This window comes from Gobio gobio (genome assembly GCF_949357685.1).
Source record: "Gobio gobio genome assembly, chromosome: 20".
Taxonomy (NCBI): Eukaryota; Metazoa; Chordata; class Actinopteri; order Cypriniformes; family Gobionidae; genus Gobio; species Gobio gobio.
The window spans coordinates 8,599,693-8,625,140 of record NC_137113.1 but is presented as its reverse complement, the minus strand read 5'-3'; the positions used below and the strand labels follow the sequence as shown (position 1 = coordinate 8,625,140).

The window sequence follows — 25,448 nt, the reverse complement described above, 5'->3', positions numbered from 1 at the left end:
TCCGCGGCGTTCAGTTTACAAAAAAAATAAAGGTTCCGGTTGGAAGCAAAAAGCTTTTTGTCATAGTAGAATGTATCTAAAACACTGTTCTTGAGAACCTACAATGTAACATCAAGTTTTGATTATTGTCAACAATTAAATATAATATTAAAGGTCTAAACATTTAATTCACAAATGTTTTTTTTTTCAAAGTATTATTATTATTTGCCTAGTATTATTATTATGGTGTTTGCAACCCTATAGCCTAATCTTTGTGTGTGTGTGTGTGTGTGTGAGTGTGTGTGTGTGCTGACAAACTGTCTTTTTCCCCCCTACGGAATATTTTGAATGTTATTTTAGCTGCGCTTTTAATCTGGTGCTTTTTTCTTCTTCGTTTTTTTTTTTTTTTTTTTTTTTTTTTTTTTGCATAACAAAAACTGACATCTGACACTTGCAAAACGCAAATAAATCAGATTCAGAGTAAACACTCCGGATTTTCGGTGTCATAAAACATACATTTGTCGCGCACTTAATTTTCAAACGTCGAGGAGCGAAAGTGAAAGTTGGTGAATTAAAGAGCGCATTTTGCACGCTTTGGCTCCGGGCTCCAGATGAGCCTCAGAAATGAGCCGAGATGGATTCAGGCGAGCAGCTGATTCTCCAGTCTCCGGCCAGATGGCTTCTGAACACAGATTTGCATTCATTTTCGCCTAATATCTTCCAAAATAGAGGGGCAGCTGCATTTGTTGTCAAATAAGGTTTAAAACTCCTTTTTAGGACGGGATCGTTACCTACGCGATGGGATTGTTGAACTTCTCTAGTCAACAGTATCAGATTTAAAGGGATTTAGACTAAAACCCTAATTTGGTAATCAGATTGAAATCGCTTTGGTGTGTAATCTGTATTAGAGATACTGTAGATTAGGCCTAGAGTTAGCAAACCTGAAATATTTATGGTAAATCAGGGTTCGGAAAAAGAATTAAAACAACAATAATTTGATTTAAAAATAACAATAACATAAATTAAAGAGATATCGCATGCCAAATAGGTCATACTTCAGATGTATGTGTTAGAAGTACTAATTCAAATTTTTGACAATAACAATAATTCTAGCATTTCACGTGAAACAAAAAAAACAACTGTTTCACGATTAAGATAAGCGCATATTAATAATCATTAGAGTGCCGTTTAACACTAAAGTTCACAGAGGCATTCAGCGTATGCATGGATCAATGTCATTGCGAATTAAAGACAAAAAGCATATCAATCTTAAATTGTCGTAAAATATAATTTTATTACTTACGTATTTAATTAGACGACGATGCAATGTGATGGATTTTGAGTCGAGGCAAGAGCAACAGCTTTGATAATTCACTTATCTTTGGCAATAGTCATTAACCCCCAACACTAGCAGAATAGATTGCTGTGTAAAACACATCTCTCTTCTCCTCTCTCCGTCCATCCATCCATCCATCCCTCCCTCCAGCGCACAGGGTCCCCAGATAACCAACATCGGACTTCCATTTTCGCCCGTTAATTCAAATATTAACATACATGCGTGATCTGCCAATATCGGAGACACGAGCCCCTTACGAAAAGGAAGAGAAAAATGCCCCTTATTGTTCTGATAAATGATTATATTTTTATTACAAAAGACATCCTACTTCTTGCGCATAGAAGGAGAGGGTGGACGCAATGTTTCCCCCGAGTCCTTTCACAGTTTCAGATGTAATTCTGGAATAATTTACAAAATTAAGCGCGTACGCACTAGGACTAGGAGTTTGACATCGCCTCGGTTCGCTCCACGCACGCCAACTGTGAGCGTTAGATTCGAGCAGTCAGTGTTCTCATAATTTAAGACGCGCATTACGCCATTATGCAGATGCCCAGGGTGTTTATTATAAGGAGCATCTAGTCTTAAAATGCCAGTGCACCTTCCTGACTTCAGAAACTAGTGAATCGATTTAGTCAATTAGGCGCCCGGGACGTTTGGCACTGTCACTGTGATGATGGCCCGGTAAGAATTTAGAACAGTTGCATCGGTGTTCCTTTTGCACTCTATAAACTTGCATGGCAGTTTCTCAGAATGTGTATATAGTTCCTGCGCGCCGCGCTTTATTCGTTATCATTCATTTGTGTTCCTCTCTGATGATTACTTGACATGATGTTCACCGCAAAAGCAGCAGCAGCAGCAGCAGCAGCGGCAGTGACTCTAGTCGGGTACGTACTCACGGTCCAAGCTTAAAGCCCAGCGACAGGAAGCGTCTATCCTCTCCATGTATGGGCAAAGCCCCGCCCACGCGCGCGTCATCCTCTGACAGCGTGCATCCCGTGGGTCTGGAGTTTTTGGCTCCCGGGAAAGGTTCCAGTCCTGGGGGATAGAGGGTTGAGTTTTGTATGCTTCCATCCATTCTGCAAAGACGCGCTAAAGGCCCCTCATCATCCTCTCCCGTGTCCGGGAACACCTCCACGGTGATCATTTACGCGTTTATTTGTCTTTTGGAGCCAGAAGTGGTGGATTCAGCAGTGTCCCGAAGCCTTTTTTGATGCTGTTGTTATAGGATGCCACCAAGCTAAGAGCATCATCACCATCATCATCATCCTCATCAACAACAACCGCAGAAAGTTGCAAGAAATGTTTAACTGAATTAAAACAACTGTAATATCCCTGCTATTTGCGCGACTCGTCTCGCTTCTTCCACGGGAGGATCTCCATCTATCCAAACAAGCTGCTGGAGTGGCTTGAGAATCTTTACGCACTGAATCGTTCATGTGGTGCCAACGCAGGACGGACTGAACAAGGAGTCGGGACTGCTTTTTTCTTCTTCTTCTTCTTCTTCTTCTTCTTCTCTTTTCGACAAATCCCAAACAAACTCTTACTGCTATCCGAAGGGGCTTCTTGGAGAAACGACGCGCCCTCGCTCACACTCTCATTTCATCTCTTTGGCTGGAAGTGGGTTGCACGCGAACTGTTTTAATGTTTGGGATTCAGGAAAATATACCGAGAGGGGGGACCACTATGAAAGAGGAACCGCTGGGCAGTGGCATGAATTCGGTCCGATCGTGGATGCACACGGCTGGGGTGGTGGATGCGAACACGGCCGCCCAGAGGTACGTTTGCCAAATCATCCGATTTTTAATGCATTTCTCAGATCGACCCCTAAATCCCCAATATGCCATGTATCAATTACACTCTCCCCATGCACCTCTTCGCCGCTTTCCCCTGTTCATTACATCATATTACAGTTTAAGTGACAAATCAAGAATTCTCCCATGTTTTCGTTCTATCTACATCTATCTATATCTCAAGTGTACGCCTGTTGTTTTAACCCACACTGGTGTCTTGTTTTCCCCGCAGTGGAGTTGGTCTGGCACGGGCGCATTATGAGAAACAACCGCCATCCAACCTCAGAAAATCCAATTTTTTCCACTTCGTCCTGGCGCTTTATGACAGACAGGGACAGCCAGTGGAGATCGAAAGGACAGCTTTTGTGGACTTTGTGGAGAAGGAGAAAGTAAGCGCCGCTCTGGAATACAGCTCTGAATTTTCAGCTTAAAACTTCCACATCTATAGATCTTTGGAAACACGTGCGCCATAAAACACTTTTGACGGATATCACAGAGAAAAGAAAAACAAAAATAGATATGCATTATACACATTATTGCCAGGAATGATTCTACTATAAAAAAATAAATTAAAACAAAGAGTTGCTGGATAAACGCGTAAATATGTATACATGCATACAGACAAAAATGCATGCCTTTCACAAATATACAAAAAATCTCAACAGCCCAATAATGCCAATCTGACCCCAAACCAATGCTTATTTTCAGGAACCTAACAGTGAAAAAACTAACAATGGGATACATTACAAACTACAACTATTGTACAGCAACGGTAAGTGTAAATTTCTCTATTCAGCAGGGATAGATTTACAAGTGTTTTATTCACTCAGTGGAGCCGTGTTGGCTCGCATTTAGTTTCCTAAAATGCAGTTCAGTTTATTCCACAAATGTAATTCTAGTAGATGGCAAACCTTTTTTTTATTTTTTTATTAGTGAATTTCAAGAATACTTATTTTTTTTCCCCGAGGAAACTTTTCCCACATTGAAAAACAAAAAAATAATTTCCCACAGGCGTCAGAACAGAACAGGATCTTTATGTTCGGTTAATCGATTCCATGACAAAACAGGTAAGAATCTTTCTTTTATATTACTCGTGTCTGTGTATTTATATTTATAATCTCTCTGTGTGTGTGTGTGTGTGTGTGTGTGTGTGTTTCAGTTGCACGTGCTTTACATTAGGCTACATTGTTCATGTTTACATAAGTAAATACGGCATAAGTAAATACATAATCTTCTTTATTTGTATTATTTATTGGAGATGCAGTGCATTTTATGGCTCGTTCTATTAACGTGTGCTAGGGTAACATGGACACTGTGATGTAAAGCCGTGGCTCACTTTGGGTTGCTCTGATTAATGGGGGGAGGTTATTTAGCGGATTTAATTTAATATGAATCACATTACCACGTTTTTCTTCTCGCTTGATAATTCATTGCGAATTAATGAAATAGTGTCGGGCACGAAAATGTGTTTACATATATAATTTTTTTTTTTTAAATTACGCATTAAAAATCTAAAATATTTTCTTGGGATAAAGACAAAAATAACCTAAAGTGTTTTTAGTCTACGCGTATTAGTATCTTTTGAGCCATATTATCATTATAGTCAAAACCCATATTTGTGTATTGCGCTCAATAGGTTGTCTTTTTATTAAATCTTTTTTTTTATTTATCTTAGACAATAGCTCATATGCGTGGACAGTTGAAGCATACATATTACACTGCATACATTATTTTAATCATTTTATATAATAGCATATGAAATTACATATTTTTTTTATTTGGCAGTGCAATATTTATGAATTGTCATTCAGTTACTAAACGTCCGTGTGTCATTTCTATCGCACGTGAAAGCTGACTTTTGTTGTGCTGTAATCAGATCTGGTTAAAGGCATAAAATTGAAGCTCCAGGCGTGAGACAGACACTTGATTCATATTGTGCTCTGATGTTCTCTGAAATCACTCTCAGCTCATTTCCATTGTCCATTTCAGCCTCTCATAGTAAAGAACAGGGCGGATCTTTAGCTTGATTTTGAGGCTCTTGTTATCTGTAGTTTATCCATCGTTTGGCATCACAGGAGAGAAAATATGAAGGTTTTATCTGAGGCGCCTCTGAATGGAGCTGAACATGATCAAAGAGTCAATGGCGCTGAACAGCCACTTTATGGTTTTCCGTATATTTTCAGTGAGAGGCAGGGGAAGAAAAAAAAAAAGAGGATAAATTCAACCCAGAGCTCAATTTGTTATTTATAACGGGTTGAATTGCATCTTATGTCTTAATAAAATTCATTAATAGAATTAATAATGTCATCAGAATTAGAAACCAACGCTTGATTTATTGGCAAATTAAAATTCAAGTGACCTAATTGCGACTATGCTTTATTATAAGTTCTTATATATTTTTATGTGATTTATTTTTGCACCGTGCTTATTTACGCACATTGCATTTTCTTCTTTTCCAGTTTAATGTGTAGATATACAGCAGTGCTTGAGTTTTCATACACTTATATAGTACTGTTTGTGTGTACGTGTATACTATTTTTTTTAAATATATATATATATATATATATATATATATATATATATATAATATTTTACAATGATGTACCGTGAAAGAGCGCACCCCAACGCGCCCCACGGATCCCACGGAAGGACGCGTTGGAGTGCGCTCTTGCACAGTACATCATAACGGGAGCAGGGCAGACAGGGAGGGAGGGAGAGAGAGAAAGAGAGAGTGAGACAGAACGCGCAAAAAGCACCAAGGCCCGTGCGCACCTACAGCTCCAAACGCCATCTGTTAAAGCCAATGCTCAAAAATTACTCAAGCGTACCCCCCGACACCGCTTTTTATCTAAAGAAAAATCATTGTTAGCGGCTCAAAATAAACAACAGATTGCCCATTAGCACTCTACCCCTAAATATCTGCAGATTATAACCGCGTTGATGTGTACGGTTATGGGTATTATTTACCGCGGCCATCTGCGTCGGAGAAGCGACAACTATGTGATTTCTATTATCATTCCCCAAATAAATAGCGCAAAGATCTAAACAGGAGCATATGCGACTCTTCATTTCTAAAGTGATATGCATGTGGTATAATTTGTCATCGCAATGACCGGCCAAGTGTTGCTATTCATTTCAAACATCATATTTATTTATGCAAATTAATAACACAAAGGTTATCTCTATCTAGAATGTGGGCATGTGTGTTGGTTTACAGATAAAACATTGTTTAACAATGTATGTGGGCTAAATGGATTTTATTTACGCACCTCTCTTGTCGATTTTTCATTGATGAACATGAACTTTGAGCCAGAAAACCACATTTGATTATTTTAGGTCCAATTTCACTTTGTTTTTATGTGTAATATTTGAACTGTTATATTTTAGCATAAGTGTGTTTAAAAGATCTTCACTGTTGCTTTTATTTCAAGGCTATTATTTATGAAGGACAAGACAAAAACCCAGAAATGTGCCGAGTTCTTCTCACACACGAAATTATGTGCAGGTAAGAAAAACACATTTGAACATTTTCAGATAATTATTAGACTATTACATTTGATGGCATAATTGTATTTTATCAGCCATGATGTCTTGTCATGTTTTCATAAATGCGTAACGCACACATTGTAGGCCTATCCAGGCCTCCGAGCATCAGCCTCACAGAAAATCAATGAATCCCTGAATAGATCTGCCTGGATACGCTGAAAAGATTCCAAATGTTCAGAATTGTCAGGCGGCTTACGCATAATGATTTACGGTTCGCTTTGCGCCCTGCTCTGCGAGTTTCAGAAGTCCTACTTCAAAAGCGCAAATTTGACTGAATCATTTGGTGGCATCGGACTTATGAATGATCTCACTGGACTTTTAATACTATAGAGGATGAACTGAAATTCTCACACACACATATGCAGACGCGTGTGTGCGCGTGTGCGCACTCTGGCCTTTTGGAGAGTGTTTTTTTTTTTTTTTTCCTCCTCAGCAATTGGACCATGCGCCACTTTGTCTGTTCTGATATTTACGCACGCGCCACAGAAAACCATGCGGTTATTTTAAAAGTAAAAAAATCACATTAAACAACACAACTGCACTGGAAGAGAACCCGACACGTCTGGAAGCAAGCACTCAATTTTCCACCAAATCGGAAAAGAGTCAGAGGTCACTCCAGATAATAACGCTCCAAACTTGGAAGAGTTTGCGGAGCCGCGTTCAACGATAAAGAAAGTTCTTCGCATCGCACTCTGTTGCTTGCGTCAAACCGCACAGATGCGTTTCCGAGTCCCAAGCAGAGGTCCATAGACGTACCTTAATCACTTTAGCTGTCAGCTTTAAGGAGCTTTACGTGTTTTCCATACCATATGGTGTTAATTTAGCTCACTTAGACATGTAACCATTATACAAGTGGGCTTCTTTAAATTCAAGAGGCATAACATTTTTTTTTTCCCCTCAGTAATTTCAACATTAATTAAAGAAAGCATAATGGAAGCATCTTCAGGGCCTCAAAATGGAGGCATTGGCACATTGTAGGAGACTGATGGAGGCTTTTTGAGCTGGTAATTAATAAGTGCCCCACAGAAATCCTGGTTGAAGGTGGCATCTTGCATCCTCTCCAGACACAACAGCTTGACAATTAGAGGTAAACAAAAGCTGGGGCTGAGAGAGAGCTTTCCCCCCTCCCAGCCTCCTGGCACCCCCTCTCCTCCTCTCAGCACTAAGACAAACACCAAAAACATGCTGTTTTCCCTCCTTCAGCCACAGCGCCGGGCTCCGTGTTTACCCGCCGCCCGCATCTGCGATAACCGCTGCCACCAACACCATCAGGCTCAGCCAGAACCTACGCCAAACACCTCGGCAGTTAGCTAGAAAAGAGGACGCGAGAGCGTGTCAGATGAATAAATCGAAACACACGGTGCTCGAAGACGAAAGACACATGCAAGCTGTTTGCTGATTCTCTCATATCTCGCCTCATCTCATGTCTTGTCTTCTCTCTCTCTGTGTTCTTCTCCCCAAGTCGGTGTTGTGACAAAAAAAGCTGCGGAAACAGGAACGAAACGCCCTCAGACCCCGTGATCATCGACAGGTAAGACTCTATCTGCTTCCTGCCTTCCGTCTGTGAGTGTAGGGCGCTGCGGCCCAGCGGCCCGGCCTGGGTTTGCCCTGTGTTGTTGTGCAGGTGTGTTGACGTGGAAACCCGGGGGTGTCTTTAGGGACCGTGTAATTGCTGGTGAGTTGTCAGGGAAGCGCTTTCCTCGAGACACTTGGAGACACATCTAGAGAGCGTTTGGTTTTAAACTCGCAGCTCTTTCATCCTAATTTGTTAACAGCAGCTCTGCTTATCTTCTCTGTAAACAACGAAGCGTGCCGCAACAGAGCGGTAACGTTGCGTCTGCGAGCAAGTGTGCACGTTTGAGGCAAAAAGGTGTCTTTACGTTGCGCTCTGTAGTGCTGCCGGTGGGAAATGAGTAATGTTTCTGGGCTGGCTGTTGGCGGTTGCATGTTGATCACATTAGGGAAAGCGTGTTCAAACACACCGGCTCCCGCCGAGTGGGTAATTGACGTTCTTTCTTTTTTTTTTGCAGCTTATGTTTCTCTTTGTGAGTCTGGCTCAAGGTTACACTTACTCGGCGAGACTTACACTTCTTCCTTTTTGTCCAATTATCCCTGTAGTGGCAGCACGTACGTGGATTACGGCGGGGCAGGTCTTGGACTTGCGGTTGAAACGGTAAATGTGACAGGGAGCGCTGGCTGCTCGAGTCCGGGCCTCTTGGAGATTAGTGAGCTAGAACAAGCCTACCTTGCTCTATAAAGCCAGGAGTCTCTCTGTTTCCATCTGCTGTAAAGAGCCATGAATAAGCAGCAAGTGCTGCCAGCAGCAAGAGTCTCTCTCTCCCTCTCTCTTTCTCTCTCTTGTTTTCTTGCCGTAGCTGTTGCAAAGTTATCTCACGATCACAAACTTGTCTGTCCACTGAGTGAGAAATTAGATTGGAGGGTGAGATGATGGGTAAAGCCGGGAACAAAATATGCGCCACCAGTGGATAGCAATGCTAATGTTTGACTTGCTGAAATAGCTGTTTGCTTAGCGGGGAATGTTTGGTATCTGACAGAGGGAACATCTCTCTTATTAGTAATCAAATAGCAGTGACCACTACCAGTTGCCGCTGTCAGTCACCACGCATGAAGTGTGTGAAGCGTCGGAAAAAAGGACTCATGCCCTGTGCGTCGAAGTTATGACCCTGCTTGCGTGTTTCGAGGTCTGAGCATTTCCCGCTCTCACGTCATGCGGTCGTAATGTGGAAACTCTGCAACGCTACACAATAACGCGAGTGAATCGGTCATCGCGAGGTTTGATTCCCACTTTTGGAGCAGGCATAACTTAGTTTTGTTTTCACACAGCTTATTCATAATCAATATTTGATTGAAATGATAGTCCATGGCTTACAAAACTTAACTTTTGTGCTGTTTTTACACTGTAAAAAAGTAAAAAGAATTTAAGTACAATCAACTTGTACGTTTAAGTCATTTCAACTTAAATTGCATTAAACTGACTTAAAAGCGTAACTTATTTTCATGAGTTAAAGCAATGTTGTTATAACTTATTTATCATATCATTTTGTACAGTGTACAAGCAGCATCCTTGCTGTAAATGTGAATCACATTTGATTACTGTAAATATTAGGTAAATGAGTCCATTTGCACTTTTTGATTTTGAATGAATTAAGTATTATATGCTCATCCATGAATTAGCAATGCTGCCTTACGATTTGCCTAAAATATGGTATCTTAGAAGGTAGCATAATAATGATGTGCCTCAAATGTTGCCAATGTACGCAGCCCACTAGGTTTTTGAACAGAGCCTCTGTTTAACCTTATTTGGAGGGGAATATGAGTTCCTTACTTTTTCTTTGTAAACACTCTCAAAGTGTGTGAATCAGTCTCAGTAACCTTGGTTATCTTTGCATTAAATGATTAGCTTGTTTAAACAGACGTGCTGAAGAGCTCTGACAGTGTGCGAACAGTAATTAGTTACAGGACAGACATTCATGCACTCACTGTAACTCAACCGCAAGAGAAAGAAAAGCTCAGGGGTGGGGGAAGAAAAAAAAAAGAAAAGAGGAGTCCCGACGAGGAGGATGAGGAGGAGGATTTGTTTTGGTTTTCTGAACAGAAGATAAAACACATATCACTTCCTCTTAGCAGATCCTGAAAGGAGTCTCAGGCAGTCAGAGTCGATTCTTCCAACTGCGGCTTATACAATGTATTTACCTTTAGAGAAACACATGAACACTTTACAACAGGGTTTCACTGATATTTACCGCATTGACTCTTCCCATAAATTGCTCGGCTTTGTGTCGTGGCTAAATAGAGGTGGATGGATCGGATGTCTTGGCGCTTTGTGCTTCAATCTGGTGAACAATATGTGTAACACTAGTAAAAGAGGAAAAGGAGAACAGTGCAAAGAAGGCAAAAAGGAGGGATATTGTGGTAGGTTGAAACGGTGGATAAAAAAGCTCACATTTTGATTGTGAGGCGTCTGAAAGACTCGAGAGGATCATTTTCATAGAGGGGCGATCCGTTCTGTCAGATCACAAAAGCAGATGTACTTCATTAGCCGACTGCATTGTCTGCATATCACAACCGTGAACAGATGATTTTATCCAACGCTCGGAGAACAAGGCGTCCGGGACAGCCCGGAACGCACTGAAACACGAACCTCAAATGACTAGAGCGTTCGTGCAGGTGGGGTGTATGATATAAAGCTAATTTGTAATCACAAAACCAGTCCTGTGGGGTAATGTCTTGTTAGGTCCGTCTTTTTTCTGGTCTCTGAGGAAAAAGTGGAACGTTACAGTACACCAGGGAATTTTACGCGTTGCGAAGATGCTCATTCACCATTTATAAACAAGCATTTGCGTGCACAGGAAGTAGATCCAAAGTGCAATTGTGTGAGCGGACAAGAAAGGGTCGATTGCATTACAATCGAGACATTTAACTGGGTTGGACTGAGGATAGATAGATAGACAGACAGAGAGAGGAGGGAGAGAATGTTCTGCTAAACATGGCTTTGGTGACCAGAAGATCTGGTGATCCATTATCAATAACGTTTTCAGCCACATTCTCCCAGATGGCACATGGGCCAGGCATACTGCTCGTTGGCACGGGCTTGGACAATAACTGGCACCCGCTCGCTTCTGGCATTTTCAATGGAGTTTAGGAGACTTATCATTCCAAATGTGTCCTATTTTCCTGTAGTGAAGCCAGACATCTGTTTATACTATTTCTCTTGGACTTTAGTGCAGATTTAGGTTCTTCACGAGGAGAAGAAGAAGAAGAAGAAGAAGAAGGAAAAAAAAAACCGAGAAAAACTTGCTTGTATTTCACAGCTGTTACAAAATTTCAACCTCGATGGATCTTTAAATATTTCACAACCCGACCCTGCTTCGCCATAGATTATTCATCTGTATTTTTAAAAGATAGATTGAGCATCAGAAATGAGGAGTTCTACTGCTAGATCCTGAACTCTTGTAGGTGATGTCTTGAACACACATGTCAAGAGCGAGGCGTTGGATCATTTACCGCCCCCGTATCGGTCGGAGAACTAATAATACCTCTCCGACTCAAGAGCGATCAGGGTTTTCCTAGCCAACCGATCTCCCTTTCACTTCCTGTCAGAAAGGTCAAGACATGCTGACCTCTGACAGCCAACCCCCTCCCTCAACTGAATAATTCATGAGATTGACTTTTTTTGTTGTCAGACACAGTTGTGTAGCAGGACGGTTTATGGAGCTCATTTCGCTGAGGCTTTTGCACCTGTTCGGGCCGCACGATATTTGGGTCCCGATGCTGATTTAGCTAAACACTCATTAATTTTTTCCTACCGAAGGACCTTTCCAGAAGGGATTGCGCTCGGTTATTAGCTAGGTCTTCCTGGAGCCATATGCTGGGTCAAAATTTGTGTACGTACTCCTCCTGTTGCAGGGTTTTTAATCTTGAAAAACCAACACCGATCGTTCCTCCGCCCTTTTGTTTGTATCTTCTCCGACCAGGCTACTTAAAAAGACCTCCTCCCTCTCATCCACACGCAGGCCTTCTCGCGGAACTGAGCAAATGCCAGCATTTAGAAGGTCAGAGCTTTTGTTGGAAAAGCGCTATGTAAATTAGCACCAGCAAAAGGGACATTAAACAAAATTCAATTCATTGTCTCCCTTAATGTCATTTACATTTTTGGCTCAGGCCCGTCCTGTCGAGGAGAATTTTGGAGATGATTTTAATTACATATCAGCGCTGGAACAGAGGGCTGTCTGGAGCGAGACGCATTTGGATCACCTGTAAAGAGAGGTTTATTTACCAATGCACTTGAATGGCAGGTTTTCACAGGCGCGTGTGTGCCGTAATTACGCCTGTGTTAAGTGTTAATTCCTCGGCCTGCCTTTTTCCTTCACAGGAAGGCCTGCTTCACACAGACTTTTGCACACCTTTAGGCCTTGTCTTTTAGGTTTGAGTCCTTCTGTATTCTCCTAAATGCAGAAAAAATTCACTTTCAATGCACCTATCTGAGCCCTCATTTTGCACATATCCACTTTTAGAAAAAACCTTTAGGTTATACCTTTAGGGGTACATCTTTGTACCTTATTTTACCGCTAAATGGTTCATAGTAGTACCTAAAGGGTACTGTATATATATATATTATTACTCTAAAGTACTAATATGTTTATCTTTTAAGGGCACTGTCCCATCGACAACCTGTTTTACCCCTAAAGGTAAAAAAAAGTGTCTAAATTGTTGTCCACTCAAATGCTTTTTTAGACTGAGATTGTCCCTCCCTTTAATATTGTGTGACTCTGACTTGCAATAGCAAGTAGCGAATCATCCCGTGACGTAAAATAATGGCTATTCGCGTAAAAGGATGATCCCTCGGATATGTCCCGCCCCCAAAATCCTGTTTAACAGGAAATAAAACTGCGCAGGATGTGTGCAAAACCGGCCTATGAGTGAGCGGTAAAGTGCACTTGAACTGCTGCTTTTGCCTCCAGCCACGAGAGTAATATTTTTATTTATTTATATCTTACCTTGTCCAGGTGACATTCAACGGACCGTGTGAGTGTATGAATGTTTCATTCGAAAAGTCCTTGTATCTACAGTAGAGCCCCAGCAGTCTTGGAGGATGTGCATGCACGTATATGTGTGTTTATGTTCACAGAGACACACGTGTGAGAGGAGGAGAGCGCCGGAGCTCCATTAGACCTGATTAATGAGGTTGCAGACAGCAGATATATCTCTGGCCAGGTAACAGCCTCACTGCTGCAGGTACACAGGTGTGCACCGCAACTCCTTATTTATGAGACAGTCAGCAAACCCTCTGCTAACAACAGAGAGAGAGCGAGAGAGAGAGAGAGAGAAAGAGAGAGATTGTGCTTTTTTCTTCAATGAGCAAGTCCAGCAGTGGCCAAAGTGAAATTAGAGTGTAGTTCTCCACTACGAGAAGAAAAATAGTGTTCCTTCTGTCACACAGGACTATACTAAGAGTGTATTGCTTTGGTGTAGGTTGTGTAAAAGGTTTCTTGCTCAGGTTTTAGTGAATAATTGCTGGTTACATTCTGTCCTTTTGAAATGTATGTGTGTGGGGCGTTAGTTAAAGGTGCAGTGTCATTTCTGCACCACTAGGGGCAGCAAAGTTAATTGGAAAAATAATGACTGTTCTCAAACAAGTTTTAAAGACTCCCCCTGTCCACCATGGGCGGGAAAAACAGAGCATCCCAACGGCCTAGTAGGACAAACCGACTGCCTTTTATTATGTGCAATCAATTAAATGCAATATTTTCTTCCATTTAAATATTAATCCATGTTGCATTGATAAATTGAGGATTTTCTTAAAAAAAAAAAAAGGCAAGTGTTTTCTAGTATGCAAATGATTTATCATTAGCATACTTAAGGTTCTCCTTACGCTGGCTTGTTTGAAATGTAGACCAAAATTCTTTTGTAATTATTTGTTAATTGCTCTTTTGTCTCTCCTCGACATAATGATATACAAAAATGCCTTTGCGTGCAGCGCGGATGACACTGTCACCTTGAAACTCTTCAGAACCGACTACGCTTCTAAACTCCTCTGTTATGAACTAGTGACTTCCGTCTCACTAGAGGGATCAAGAGAGAGAGAGAGAGCGAGTGAGAACAGCTGGCTCTTTCTAACTGTGAATAACTGACAGTTGTCTGTAAGAGGTTTTAATGAAGATTGCCACCTTTTATGCGGGGAACTGAAGGGATGCCAGATCTACAGGAGGGGAGAAGCAGAGAGCTTAACCTGCCCTTGGCAGCTCGCACTCAGCTCGCACTCACACAGAAAATGAGAAACAGCCTCTGCGGTCAAAAAGCCAAACCTTAGCGCTGCCACACATTGCTCACACGTAGAAGTGGGTCAAGGCCTAGCAGATGTCCGACAGCACACTACTCTAGAGTAGGCTTCTCCACAACAATGTCCTCTATGGACAGAGGTAAACGCTTTCATATCTGAAAAAAATAATCAATGCTCCTTGTAGGCTTTTAAAAATATGTTTTTTTTGCAGCCCGATTAGAAGACATTCTGAAGTGCTGCAAAGAACCATCGAGGAAGCAATTATTTCTCTCTTCTTCCTGAGAGATATCACCTTGTCTCTGTGATTCAACCAATCAGAATAGCTCTCTGCTTATGACATTATTTTGCACATTCAGGTTGGATGGCATCAGGTGGCTAAGCAAGAAAAAATTGTTTTGAGCAGCCTTTTGTCTTGACCTTTGTGACTTTTAAATCGTCATTACTAGTCTTGATTTAGCTGCTACAAGCTAATGGTACTTGGCAATGGCAATGTGTGCGTTTCCTTTTTTTATGCCATGTGGGTCTGTGTGTGAGGAGGGAAGGGGGAAATGGCTCTAGCATGTGTAGACAGGAGGGAACCCTGCACTGTGTTGTTGTAAGACGTGTTGCATGTGACCGGAAGACGTCGGCTCCGAGGAGTCTATAGTGAGAGACAAAATCCATGCACACTCTTAGGGGTGAGAAAGCTGCATTGGGGCAAAAGAGAAATGTGAAAATGAGTTTTACTACAGCAACCAGCGCCATTGTGTGTGTGTGCGTGTGTCTGGTGGAGATATTGAGAGTCTAATCAGGACTCCGTGGAGGGGACATATGTGCTTTAAAAAGCCCCTTTTATTTGATTGAGCGCACAAAGCAACGACACTCCCCTTTTGTTGGGCTATACGAAAACCCCCGCCGAGTGTGTCAACACGCACACACACATGCACATGCACGCATGGATTCACATGCAACAAATAATCATGTGCATAAAGCACGATTATCGACAGACACACGTAAAAATGTGATCCCACACATGCATGCAGACGTGCACAAAAACTCACCCCGGGCAGTTGGAGAGGGTGTGCTGTCACACAATAGCTCGGCGCGGGTGCACGTTCCTTTTGAATAACAACCGGGAAAATTGAATCAGTTGTGGTTTAGGAAGGACTGACTGGAATGCATGTCCGAAGTTCATGACGCTTCCCTCTGTGAATGCGGGCAACGTGTCCCATTTCCACAGCACAACCTGTTTTGCTCAAACTTCACACCGTGAAAGGATTCAAAACAGATCCGCTTTATGTGCGCGTCGCTAACAAAGCTTTATTTTGATTTGGACTAGTTCTCGGGCCGCTGCGGTGCAGCAGAATGTTTTCGTGCTAAATTAAATTGACGTGTTTGGTTTCCTTTCGGCCACATTGTCTATTTTACATGTGCGTGTTTATGGAGCGTCCTGGTTGATTCTGTCAACACCATGTCAGTGTGTCTGTGTGTGTGTTTTAGGCTGTAAAAGCATGATAACTTGCTTTTGGTTTGCGGTCGATGTTGGCTTGATCCGTACAGTTCTCTTTTCATTTTCGTGAATACACACCCACAACATTTGTTTGCCATTAGGAGCAGTTTGTAAATCAGGGTGTTGAGTGCGTGCCGTCTCCCTTGGAAGAAATATCCGTTCCTTGTCCCTCCAATCTCTCTCTTTTCAAAAAACACAAAGCTCCCATGTCTTTTCTCTTTTTAAACCACCCCCTCCCAGCCACCCACCCAACCTCCATTCCCATTTTTCCGAATGTGGCAATCTGTCGTGTGACACCGCTGAGATTAGGTTAGGAAACAGTGTGAGGATTGTATTGGACATGGTGCTGGTCGCGCCAATTTGAGGTCGCAGGACAGCGATCTGGACATTGGGCACACGCCATCAGCATCTCTCCGCGAGAGGCAGTGGGCCTTGGCCGTCGCCCGTCCCATGGGCCCCCGGGAGGGGCCATCGGCTCCGAAACCTTCAAAAAAACTGCAGCAAATAACTATCATTTATTAAAGCTGACAAGTTATCTCTAAATATAGGCCCCTCTGTCAAAAGATTATCGGCCAACGGCCCGTTCTGCTGAAAGCGTAATCGTGTTTTTCGAATCTCAAATGAACATTCGCTCGCACTGTAGGATGTATAGCTCTGCATGCACTTGTCTTTTCCTGCCCTTTTGTGAGGTTCGATATGATGTTGAATTACATTTTAGGTTACCAGACGAGAAACAGTCAAGCTCAGAGTGGTGTAGTTGAGAGGTTAGGCCGCGTTTCACGCACTGGCTCAAGGCTATTTATCATTATAAGTGAGTCTCTGCTTAAGTTTCCCAAACCCTCATTATAATCATTCCCAGCAATTACAGCGTCCAGAACTCCGTCTGCCATCCAGCACACATCATCAGCCGTTTACTCTGCTCAGAGCTGCCACTAATTTACATTGTTTTAAATATGGGGTGCGATGCTGATGGATTGTTGTTGCTGCGAGTCAACTTGATAGAATATCATTAGCCATGCTAAATATTTGTTTAACTCGTAAATTGTTTGCACGCACAATACGAGGCAGTTTAGCTGCACGGTCGTATGTTTTAATGCTAGATAAATCAAACTTTGGGATAATTCTTACTTCTGTCTTATTGCTGACAGATGCCGTAAGCATTTTTAATTTGCATGATCATTAGAATGTCATTATGAAGACTTGCTCTGGCTCCATTCCTTTAGACGGCACTGTAGTCTGCAGCTTAATGCCTATTTAGCTAGATTAGTAAAACCATTGTATTCTTTGAAGTGCTTTACCATGGTGCGCATGCAACATCAGGCCTCGCTCTCTGTGTAAAACACTTGTGTTTCCAAGGCAGTCGCTGCATAATTATCCTCTTGTGAAGAATGCACAATGGCGCCAGGATGATGAATCGATGGCAGATTGGACGCGTGGTTTAACTGTCATGTCCCTCAGATAAGGGGCTGCTCGGGGATTGCTCATTCTCACTGCTAGCCTGCTAGCTTGCCAGTTTATTAGCGCAAATCCCAAATGTTTAGTAAACTCATTAGGCCCTATCTAATGCTAATTTATCATCATAGATGGACCACAAGAGGAGCGGGACACCGGGGCGGCCGGGCCAGGGCTTTGACCGCTGGCTGATCAATCAGTGCTATAGGGGCTAGCATGTTTCATTAGATCAGCTAGACTCGGATGGGTTTTATGGATTTCGCTCCTGAAAGTGGGATTTCAGGAGGCTTAGCAAAAGTGTGGTGGCTGACAACACTTATCTACAGGAATACATGGCGGGCCTTTCGTCAGAGGGCTTGCTATTTCATTGGCCGCAGATAGATAAGGCAGCTTTTTGAAGACGGAGAGCAACATTTAGGATGAGAAAAGAGTATTATGGATACTGTTATACACCTCAAAGGGGAGTAGAAAAAGGCAGCCGAAGTGCTGGTAAAGTTTTTTTCTCCTCTCTGCAATAACTGCTGCCCTCTTTGTAGCACAAGATCTCTGATCTGTGTGAATCAGGTGGACTAATTCAGAAATGATGTGATCCTTATGATCTTCTGGTCGGGAAGCGTACTGAACTTAAGATCTTCATTGATCTGTCCAGTCTCTCTGAATCAATCATTTAAGAAGAGACAAAAAAAAGAGGAGGCTTTCTTGCAGGTTCCCACACCGCCAAATCTGAGAAAATAGGATTTTTTTTCGTCTTTTTAATTTTTTTGGTATGCTAGTCTATAGCGACAGCTTATATCTCTTTCGTACAAATGAAACGAAATAATAAATAAATAAAAAACGTAGGTGGTGAATAAACCTGCCCAGACTGCGATAATAAAATATGACAGGCGTTTCCTAGTGCTGGGAAAGGAGTGTTGTAATTCAGCTGACTTATGTTCTCCTGTCTGATTTAGCTTCAGATTAAAACCCACTGCTTGGCCAACCAATTGAAATCAGATCCAGTCACAGCTTGCCTGTATTGATCCCTATTTAACATCAAGGCTGGGAATGGATTGGTATTGATTAACTATAAAACCGCTGGCTGGCTTGTCCAGAGACCTGCTCAATATGCTGAATGAAAAAGTATCGTACCTCTGCCCTTCAATGCACGAGAAAAGGAACAGTAGCACATGTAAAACAGCAGAGCTTGGAGTTCATTTCCATTCCCCTTTTACCATTTCCTTGTATGTTTTGTGTTGCGATGATATTTGACTGTACTATTTAACCCAAAATGGTCCTATATATAACAGGGCTGGCCCAAAACATGTTTTGAAAGAGGGTTATTAATTGCTTTTCTATTACACTCACTCTTTCTCTACTGTTAAAAAGCAGTATAGGCCCTAAAATATAGAAGCTGACCACAGACGTCATTTTTGAGCCTCTTGTCTCGGTGTGTGTGCAAAGCTCAGCACGAAACCCAATGACTACATAGGTATAGTATGTCACGGTCATTTGTATGTAATAATAATAATATAATTTCCAGATAAGCCCGTGATGAGTAATATACACCTGACTCAGTGACTCAATCGCCAGAGCTCGTCCACCCTGATTTGGGACCAGCTCCTCCAGCTCATCCTGGCTGGAACCCCTCTCTCCCTAAATCTCCGTGTCGTGAGCCAGAGGAGGCTGTGCATCTGTAAGAAATTACCCTCAATCTCCCACATCCAGGAGTTTACACTTCTGTAATGACAGAGGAAACCACTGGCCTCAGTAGGGTGCAGATTTTAAGGGATGTCTTTAAAAATGCCATTCTTCTGCCAGACCTACAGGATTACTTAGTGGAACGGCCCCAACACACACACACACACACACACACACACACACACACACTGGCTCTGCATCCACCTCGACATACTGATGCAAGAACATAGTGTACTGTATATTAGCCAAATGTTCAGTGTTTACTTACATTGGCTTGTTCAAACTCAGGGGCTCTTCTTTGTTATGGGAAAAATCACAGTGATCAATTGTTTTTAAGAACAAAATATCATTCTTGGCACAAAGTGCACTGAATACTGGCTGTAAATAATGTGGTGTTGTGCGATGATTTTTGCTAGCCAAGTTCGTTATTAGCATTTTGCAATAATCTTCGACCCCAAAACATTTAGAAAGAGACAAGTCTTAGGTTATTACTGTCCAACCATGCCAGAGAATGAAAGAATATGCTTAATTATTTTGCTATTATTATATGCCATTGTTTGTTCATATTTAGTTATGTTTTATATATTAACAATTGTAAACTTACTGTAACAGGGATAGAATAATGCATCGCAGTATTAGGCTTTAGCAAGAGAAATATCTGACACTCTTACAATGAATGAGACAGCCACACACACACAATCTGGAGTCTATTTGTCTCTGATAGGGCAAATCCAATTTGATTCCTTAAGTGTTGATTAAAGTGGTGGGCTGAAACAGGCTGTCCCTCATTGAGTGTTTGTTGATTATTTACCTTCCAGCTGGACATAATGAAGAGCAGCCAATCAGAGCGTCGCTCTGCCCTCCAGCGTCAGGTCTCTTGTTTGGTCTACTGTATTGGTTTGCTTTCTCAGCCAGCAGCTAAACCAAACTAATCACCACTTGGGTGGGTAGAACTGAAGGACAAATGACACTTGGTTTGTGTTCGAAACCTCCAGGCGTAAACTTCCTTGTCCAAAGAGTGAGACCAGGGGGAGAAAAGGGAAAGAAAATCATTCTCAGGGAGGGTGGGTGGCAAAAGCACTTGAGATATTCACATGTGTGTAATGCGAGAGTGTCACAGAGCCTTTAGCTCTTTTGTGAGGGGTTTAGATGGAGATCATTGAGTAAAGAAGCAAGGGAAGCAAGAATTAGCTCTTTCACGGCCGGTGCCTTGTATATCGTTTACGTTACAAGGAAAGAATCGGTTGCACTCTAAGTTATAGCTGCCAAAAATGACAAGTATTGATTGAGTAAGTCTGGAACTTTATATCTGTTTGGGCTTCATTGGATCTTGCCTTTTTTCGAGTAATATCTCAAAGCTTGCATTAAGATGCTGAAAGAACGGATAGACGTTTGGTAATCGGAGCCAGCTGCGATGGATGCCTCCGTCTCCGTTTCTCCATCTGCCCGACTCGATGGGCAGAGTACGCTTTTGAAATGTGTGCCATGCCAGAAAAAACAACAATGTAAACAGATTTAGCTAGTTTTATCCACACAAAAGCACAGTCAGGTATGATGTGTTCCATTCATACCCCTACATAATATCTATGATGTACACCACCGTTCAAAAGAATAAAAAAAAAAACCTAGATTGCTACTGCAAGTTTTCCAATTGGAAGCCCTAATTCAGATGTTATACTTTTCCAGTTTTAAGATGTCAAACTGAAATGGTAAAGAGTTGAGTGGAACACAGCGTAATTAGGCTCATAGATTTTGAATACCGTGATGATTCAGGCGATTTGAAACCGTCATGCTAGTGATAGCGACGGGAATGTCACGGATCTGTGTGTGTTGACAAGACGTTGCTAAGCAGAAACGGGGAAGAGGAGGGAGAGGAAGTCCTGGGCAAGTTTTCCCGTGAGTCGAGGCTTTAATTGGCCTGTGGGAGGTAGAGAGAGAGAGGGAAAGAGGGAAAGGCAGCGAAAGAAAGACTTGGACATTATCTCCTCAAAGTGTCTGGCCTCGTGGGTCACCGCCTTAACTTCCTTCTGTTAAAGTGGCCAACCCTGACAACCTGACACAATCCAGACAGCTCCTCAACACACACACACACACACACACGTCCCTCAACAGGTTAGCTTTACGACCCCTCTAACTAGGCTTAATGGCAGACCACTTCACCCTCTCTCCCGTTGAGCCGAACGCTTTAATTGCTCAGAAAACAAGTCAGGCTCTCATAGTTCTTCCGATCCGGCCGTCACCAGGCCGGCGTCCATTCGTTTGACGGAAGGACAATGAACACATTGACTTGCACTTTTACACCTCACGGTCTCTCCTGGGATTGATAATGACGCTTAGCTAAAACAACCGCGGCCCCAGTCCAAATTTTGCGGTCTCGCCATTAACCCCGGCAGTCCGAAGCGGTTTATTAGCTTCATGTGGTAGCAACAGCGAGCAAAACCAAGTCCGTTTTTCTGCATGTTAGCAATTCCCCCGGTTTTCAAGCACACGTCTTGGAAGAGCTTTCCAAGTGACGTGTGTTTGTACAGGGGTTTCACCGGCGAGCAGTGGTATTGCATCAGTTACACGTGTCGATGTGGTAATTAAACCATACACACAGTCAGACGGAGCGCACACACACACACACACACACACACACACACACACACACACACACACACACACACACACACACACACACACACACACACACACACACACACACACACACACTCTCTCTTGCTCACAGCCAGCGCTGTTGTTAAATATCATCTCTTTAAACATACAGAAAATAATAATGTTAGGCCAAGACTGGGTAATTTGTTTCACGAAGGAAGTTATTAGCTCGATATCCAAACCCTGAATAAGGTCACACGTCACATCCATTTAAAGGTGAGCGCGTAAGCGTGTTAACCTGTTGGGGGCAACGTGGTTTTTTCACATTTTCTCTCACGGAGATGGCAAATTAGTATGAGGCACCTCGTGGCGGCTGCGCTGACTGAAATGATTGTAACAAAGGCTCATTTTGAAGAGGTCAGGCTCCCTCTGCAATGATTTGTTGTTCATGAATCTACTTTGTGCCAATTTGTGTGTGCATGTGCAATCAGATGCGACTCGGGGGCGAGTTCCATCATCTTCACTTTGCTCGCTCGTACCGGGAGTGTGTGTTTGCGTGCGTGCGTGTGTACGTGTGCGTGCGTGTGTGTGTGTTCCTCTACAATTTGACCAGCGCGCCTCAGTCGGATTCCCGTCGAATGAGATTTTAATCACCTTCTGCTATCTCGACAACAACCGGGCCGCCAGTCCAGCTCAAGCTTCCTATATTTATGATAATTTTAGTTGTTTTTCTTTCCTTCTGTCTCTCTCTCTCTCCCCCTCTCTCTCTCTCTCTCTCTCTCTCTCTCTCTCTCTCTCTTTTCTTTTATTGAAATCACTGTTGACTGAAGGATGTAATCCTGATTAGCGGTGGCTGTGTGTCCATTGAAGGGTGAAAGGCATCAGAACCATGTTGGTTCACAGGCACCGAGTGAAATTGAAAAGGGGAGATGGTCTGAAATGCTTCATGGATTCGTCACTCCAGATAGACACCCGGATATCAACCCCGCCAAACCAATTCCTGCTCTGTTATTAGAGGACACAAGCACTAGCTCGAATTAAGCAGTGTACACGGCGCGAGTATGTGCTTACGTGGCAAACACAATCATATAGGTTTGAACAGCGTGTGGAATTAAGGGGACTTTTTTCAGTCAGTTTACACAAGCCATCAACCAATTTATCTTCCAAACTGATTAATCGGACGATATTTGACTTTTTAGGATTACTGTGACTGTTTGCCGCTGGTAGTGCTTATGTTCATTTTCAATCACTGGCATTGTATAATAAAATGCTTTCAATAACTTTTTAAAAATGTTTAATGGTTACAATTTTGTGCTAATACAATCAGCTTGAAGCTGTATTTGACCAATATGTGACCGATAAATTATATCACTTTTGCTAGATCTAATACTGACAATGGTTTTTCAACCAATGCTGATGGATACACTTTAAAAAAAAAAAAAAAATTATATAAATTATTATATTTTTAATTAAATACAAATATTTGAATACTGGACTAAATTTGGTCATTTTCAGATTATCATATCAGACGCTAACGATTCATCAATTAATAGTTGTGATTTTCAGATTTAACTTTTTTTTCTGGAGTATAAAAATGGTAAATATAGAAGGGTTTGAAATTTTGGTGTGTTAGCAAAAGTAATTTGATTAAATTTGACCGTTTTGAGATTATAATTTCATCTGATGAGGATTAATCAATTAATAGTTATGATGTTCCAATTTTAAAAAATTTCCAAAGTATAAAAACATTTTCATGAGCTAGCATTCATAACTGGAAATGTGGACATTTCGTGATAAATTCGAACATTTCCATAGTATAAAAATGTCTTATGGCTAATATTCATTAGGCTGCTATGCTCTATTGACACTCAAATCAGTCTGAAAGTATCATTATCTGTTTATATAATAAGTGTTTATAAAATTTTAGAATCGCATCAGCCGCCAATCTCTATTGACATCAGTATTGATCATTGATTAAACCACTGTATTCAACCACACGTTTTGGGCACTAAAAATATAAAAGAAAGGAAGGCAAAACAAATGTTGTTTCAGGATGTGCAGTGCCGCCCCGCAGTGCTGCTGCTGTTGAAGCCCCAGTGTTTGACTGGAGAAAAACGAGATGGCCACAGGCTGACGGAGGGCTGATGTCTAAGCAGAGAGCAGACAGGCAGCTCGCGGGGGTGACGGGGCGGGAGAGAGGGGTCGAGGTTTAGTCCTCCACCAGCGCTGAGAGAAAGTGAAAGGGGAAGAGAGGGGGAGGGCAGGGCAATCTATCATTAGTGACCGAATCAGACAGGGTAGCGGCCTGTGAGAAGCTTAAGAGATTCTCCCTTCCCAACACACACACACATTGGGGTGAGGAGGAGGAGGGAAAGAAGAGTACAAGGAGCACACAAACTCACTGTTCAAAACCCAAACAAATGAGCCAATGCCGTCTGTAAATTGCAACGTCACTGATTTAACCAATAAAAGTGTGAGGGAATTGATCTGCTTATGCGCACTGAAAAATACATTTCATAAGAGGATTCAGTAACCTAGGGTTTGTTCCCTTACAGCAGACATACATAAATCACCGGCTGAATATATCCTATAATTCTGGTGGTATAAATTGAGTGAGGAAGGAGGAGTTACAGCTCGTCATATTTGTTTTGCTTGAACAGGCCTGCTACATCCGTATTGATCCCATCGCTAATGATGCATGTTATTAAACATGATCGCTCATAGAAAATACGGTGACATTTGTCTTTGTTGCGCTCAAGAACGTTTGCCAGCGAACTGACGTCCCTATTAAAGATCCGTATAAACAATCTCCGGCATGCAAATTAAAAAGCGACGGCTTACACACACACTCGCATGCACGCACACCTTCTGCATTCAAATTGAATTACTTTATTCTAATATCACGTCTTGACTGACACCTGCAACACTCATAAATGTTAATGACTGTGTTTTGTTGTCTTTATATTGCTTTTTTTTCACCTGCTTGTTAGCAGGAGGAGTCAGCGCTTTTCAGATCCCGTCCTAACAAGTTCTTTCTAATCAGCCTCAGAATCTCACATGTCAGAAAAACGAAAGATTGTGCGGCAAAATAAACCTTAAGACGACTGCCTCTCGGAATCGAGGAATAAATGCGAGCGCACAAAGACGTGCATATCTTACGACGATCTCTAAGACTCACGCTACTTTGCCGTGCCATTATTTACCAGGACGGGCTTGTATTTGTAGTCAAACTTCATCAGAAGTGAGATTCACTCTGAACAGCTCTCGCAGAATAAAATGCAAGAGGCATTGAATTCTTTCCCTTGGGGCTCGAGGGAATTCGAAAAAGAAAGCACAACAGCTCAACCCTGCTCCAGTGCATCCGCGAACAAGAACGAGAAGTTTTTGAAAAATCGGCAACGCATTCAAATATTGATATTTGTGCTTGTCAGGAAAAGGGGCCTTGAAATTTCCAGAGCTCTTGTTGTCAGAAAAAGTGTCAGATAATTCATAAACGCAGTTCACAGTCCGCAGGGAGGAACATGGTAGCGCGGATGCAAAAAAGAACAGAAAACAGCCCCCTTTTTTTCAATCACGTCTGGCTAATGTTCAGTTTGGGCCTGTTGCATTTTCCCCACGTCTCTGCCGTTCTCTTTCTCTCGCGGTTTGCGGGCATGTTAAAGTGTTTTTGGAATTGTAGGAGAAACATCTGAGACAAAGCTGATACAATGACACTTTCAAGGTGAAAAACAGCTGAATGATATCTTGTCAATGTCTCAGTGCTCCTATAGACATTAGTGAGAT

The 25,448-nt window shown here is 42.1% G+C and overlaps 1 protein-coding gene across 19 annotated transcripts in view; it reads left to right on the top strand.

The window, feature by feature from the left end:
• The first annotated feature begins 410 nt into the window (after nt 1–410).
• The window catches only part of ebf3a (EBF transcription factor 3a), a 98,320-nt gene continuing 73,282 nt past the window's right edge, over nt 411–25,448 (top strand). For 16 of the 19 annotated variants that reach the window (XM_079801720.1, XM_079801733.1, XM_079801732.1 and 13 more), the window contains exons 1-6: nt 411–3,090; nt 3,338–3,494; nt 3,814–3,877; nt 4,117–4,172; nt 6,537–6,610; nt 8,114–8,182. In XM_079801720.1, coding sequence (XP_079657846.1) covers nt 2,957–3,090; nt 3,338–3,494; nt 3,814–3,877; nt 4,117–4,172; nt 6,537–6,610; nt 8,114–8,182 — 554 coding nt within the window. In that variant the 5' untranslated portion in view covers nt 411–2,956. The remainder of the gene's footprint in view (nt 3,091–3,337; nt 3,495–3,813; nt 3,878–4,116; nt 4,173–6,536; nt 6,611–8,113; nt 8,183–25,448) is intronic. The other 3 variants (XM_079801726.1, XM_079801721.1, XM_079801725.1) reach the window with 1 other exon arrangement.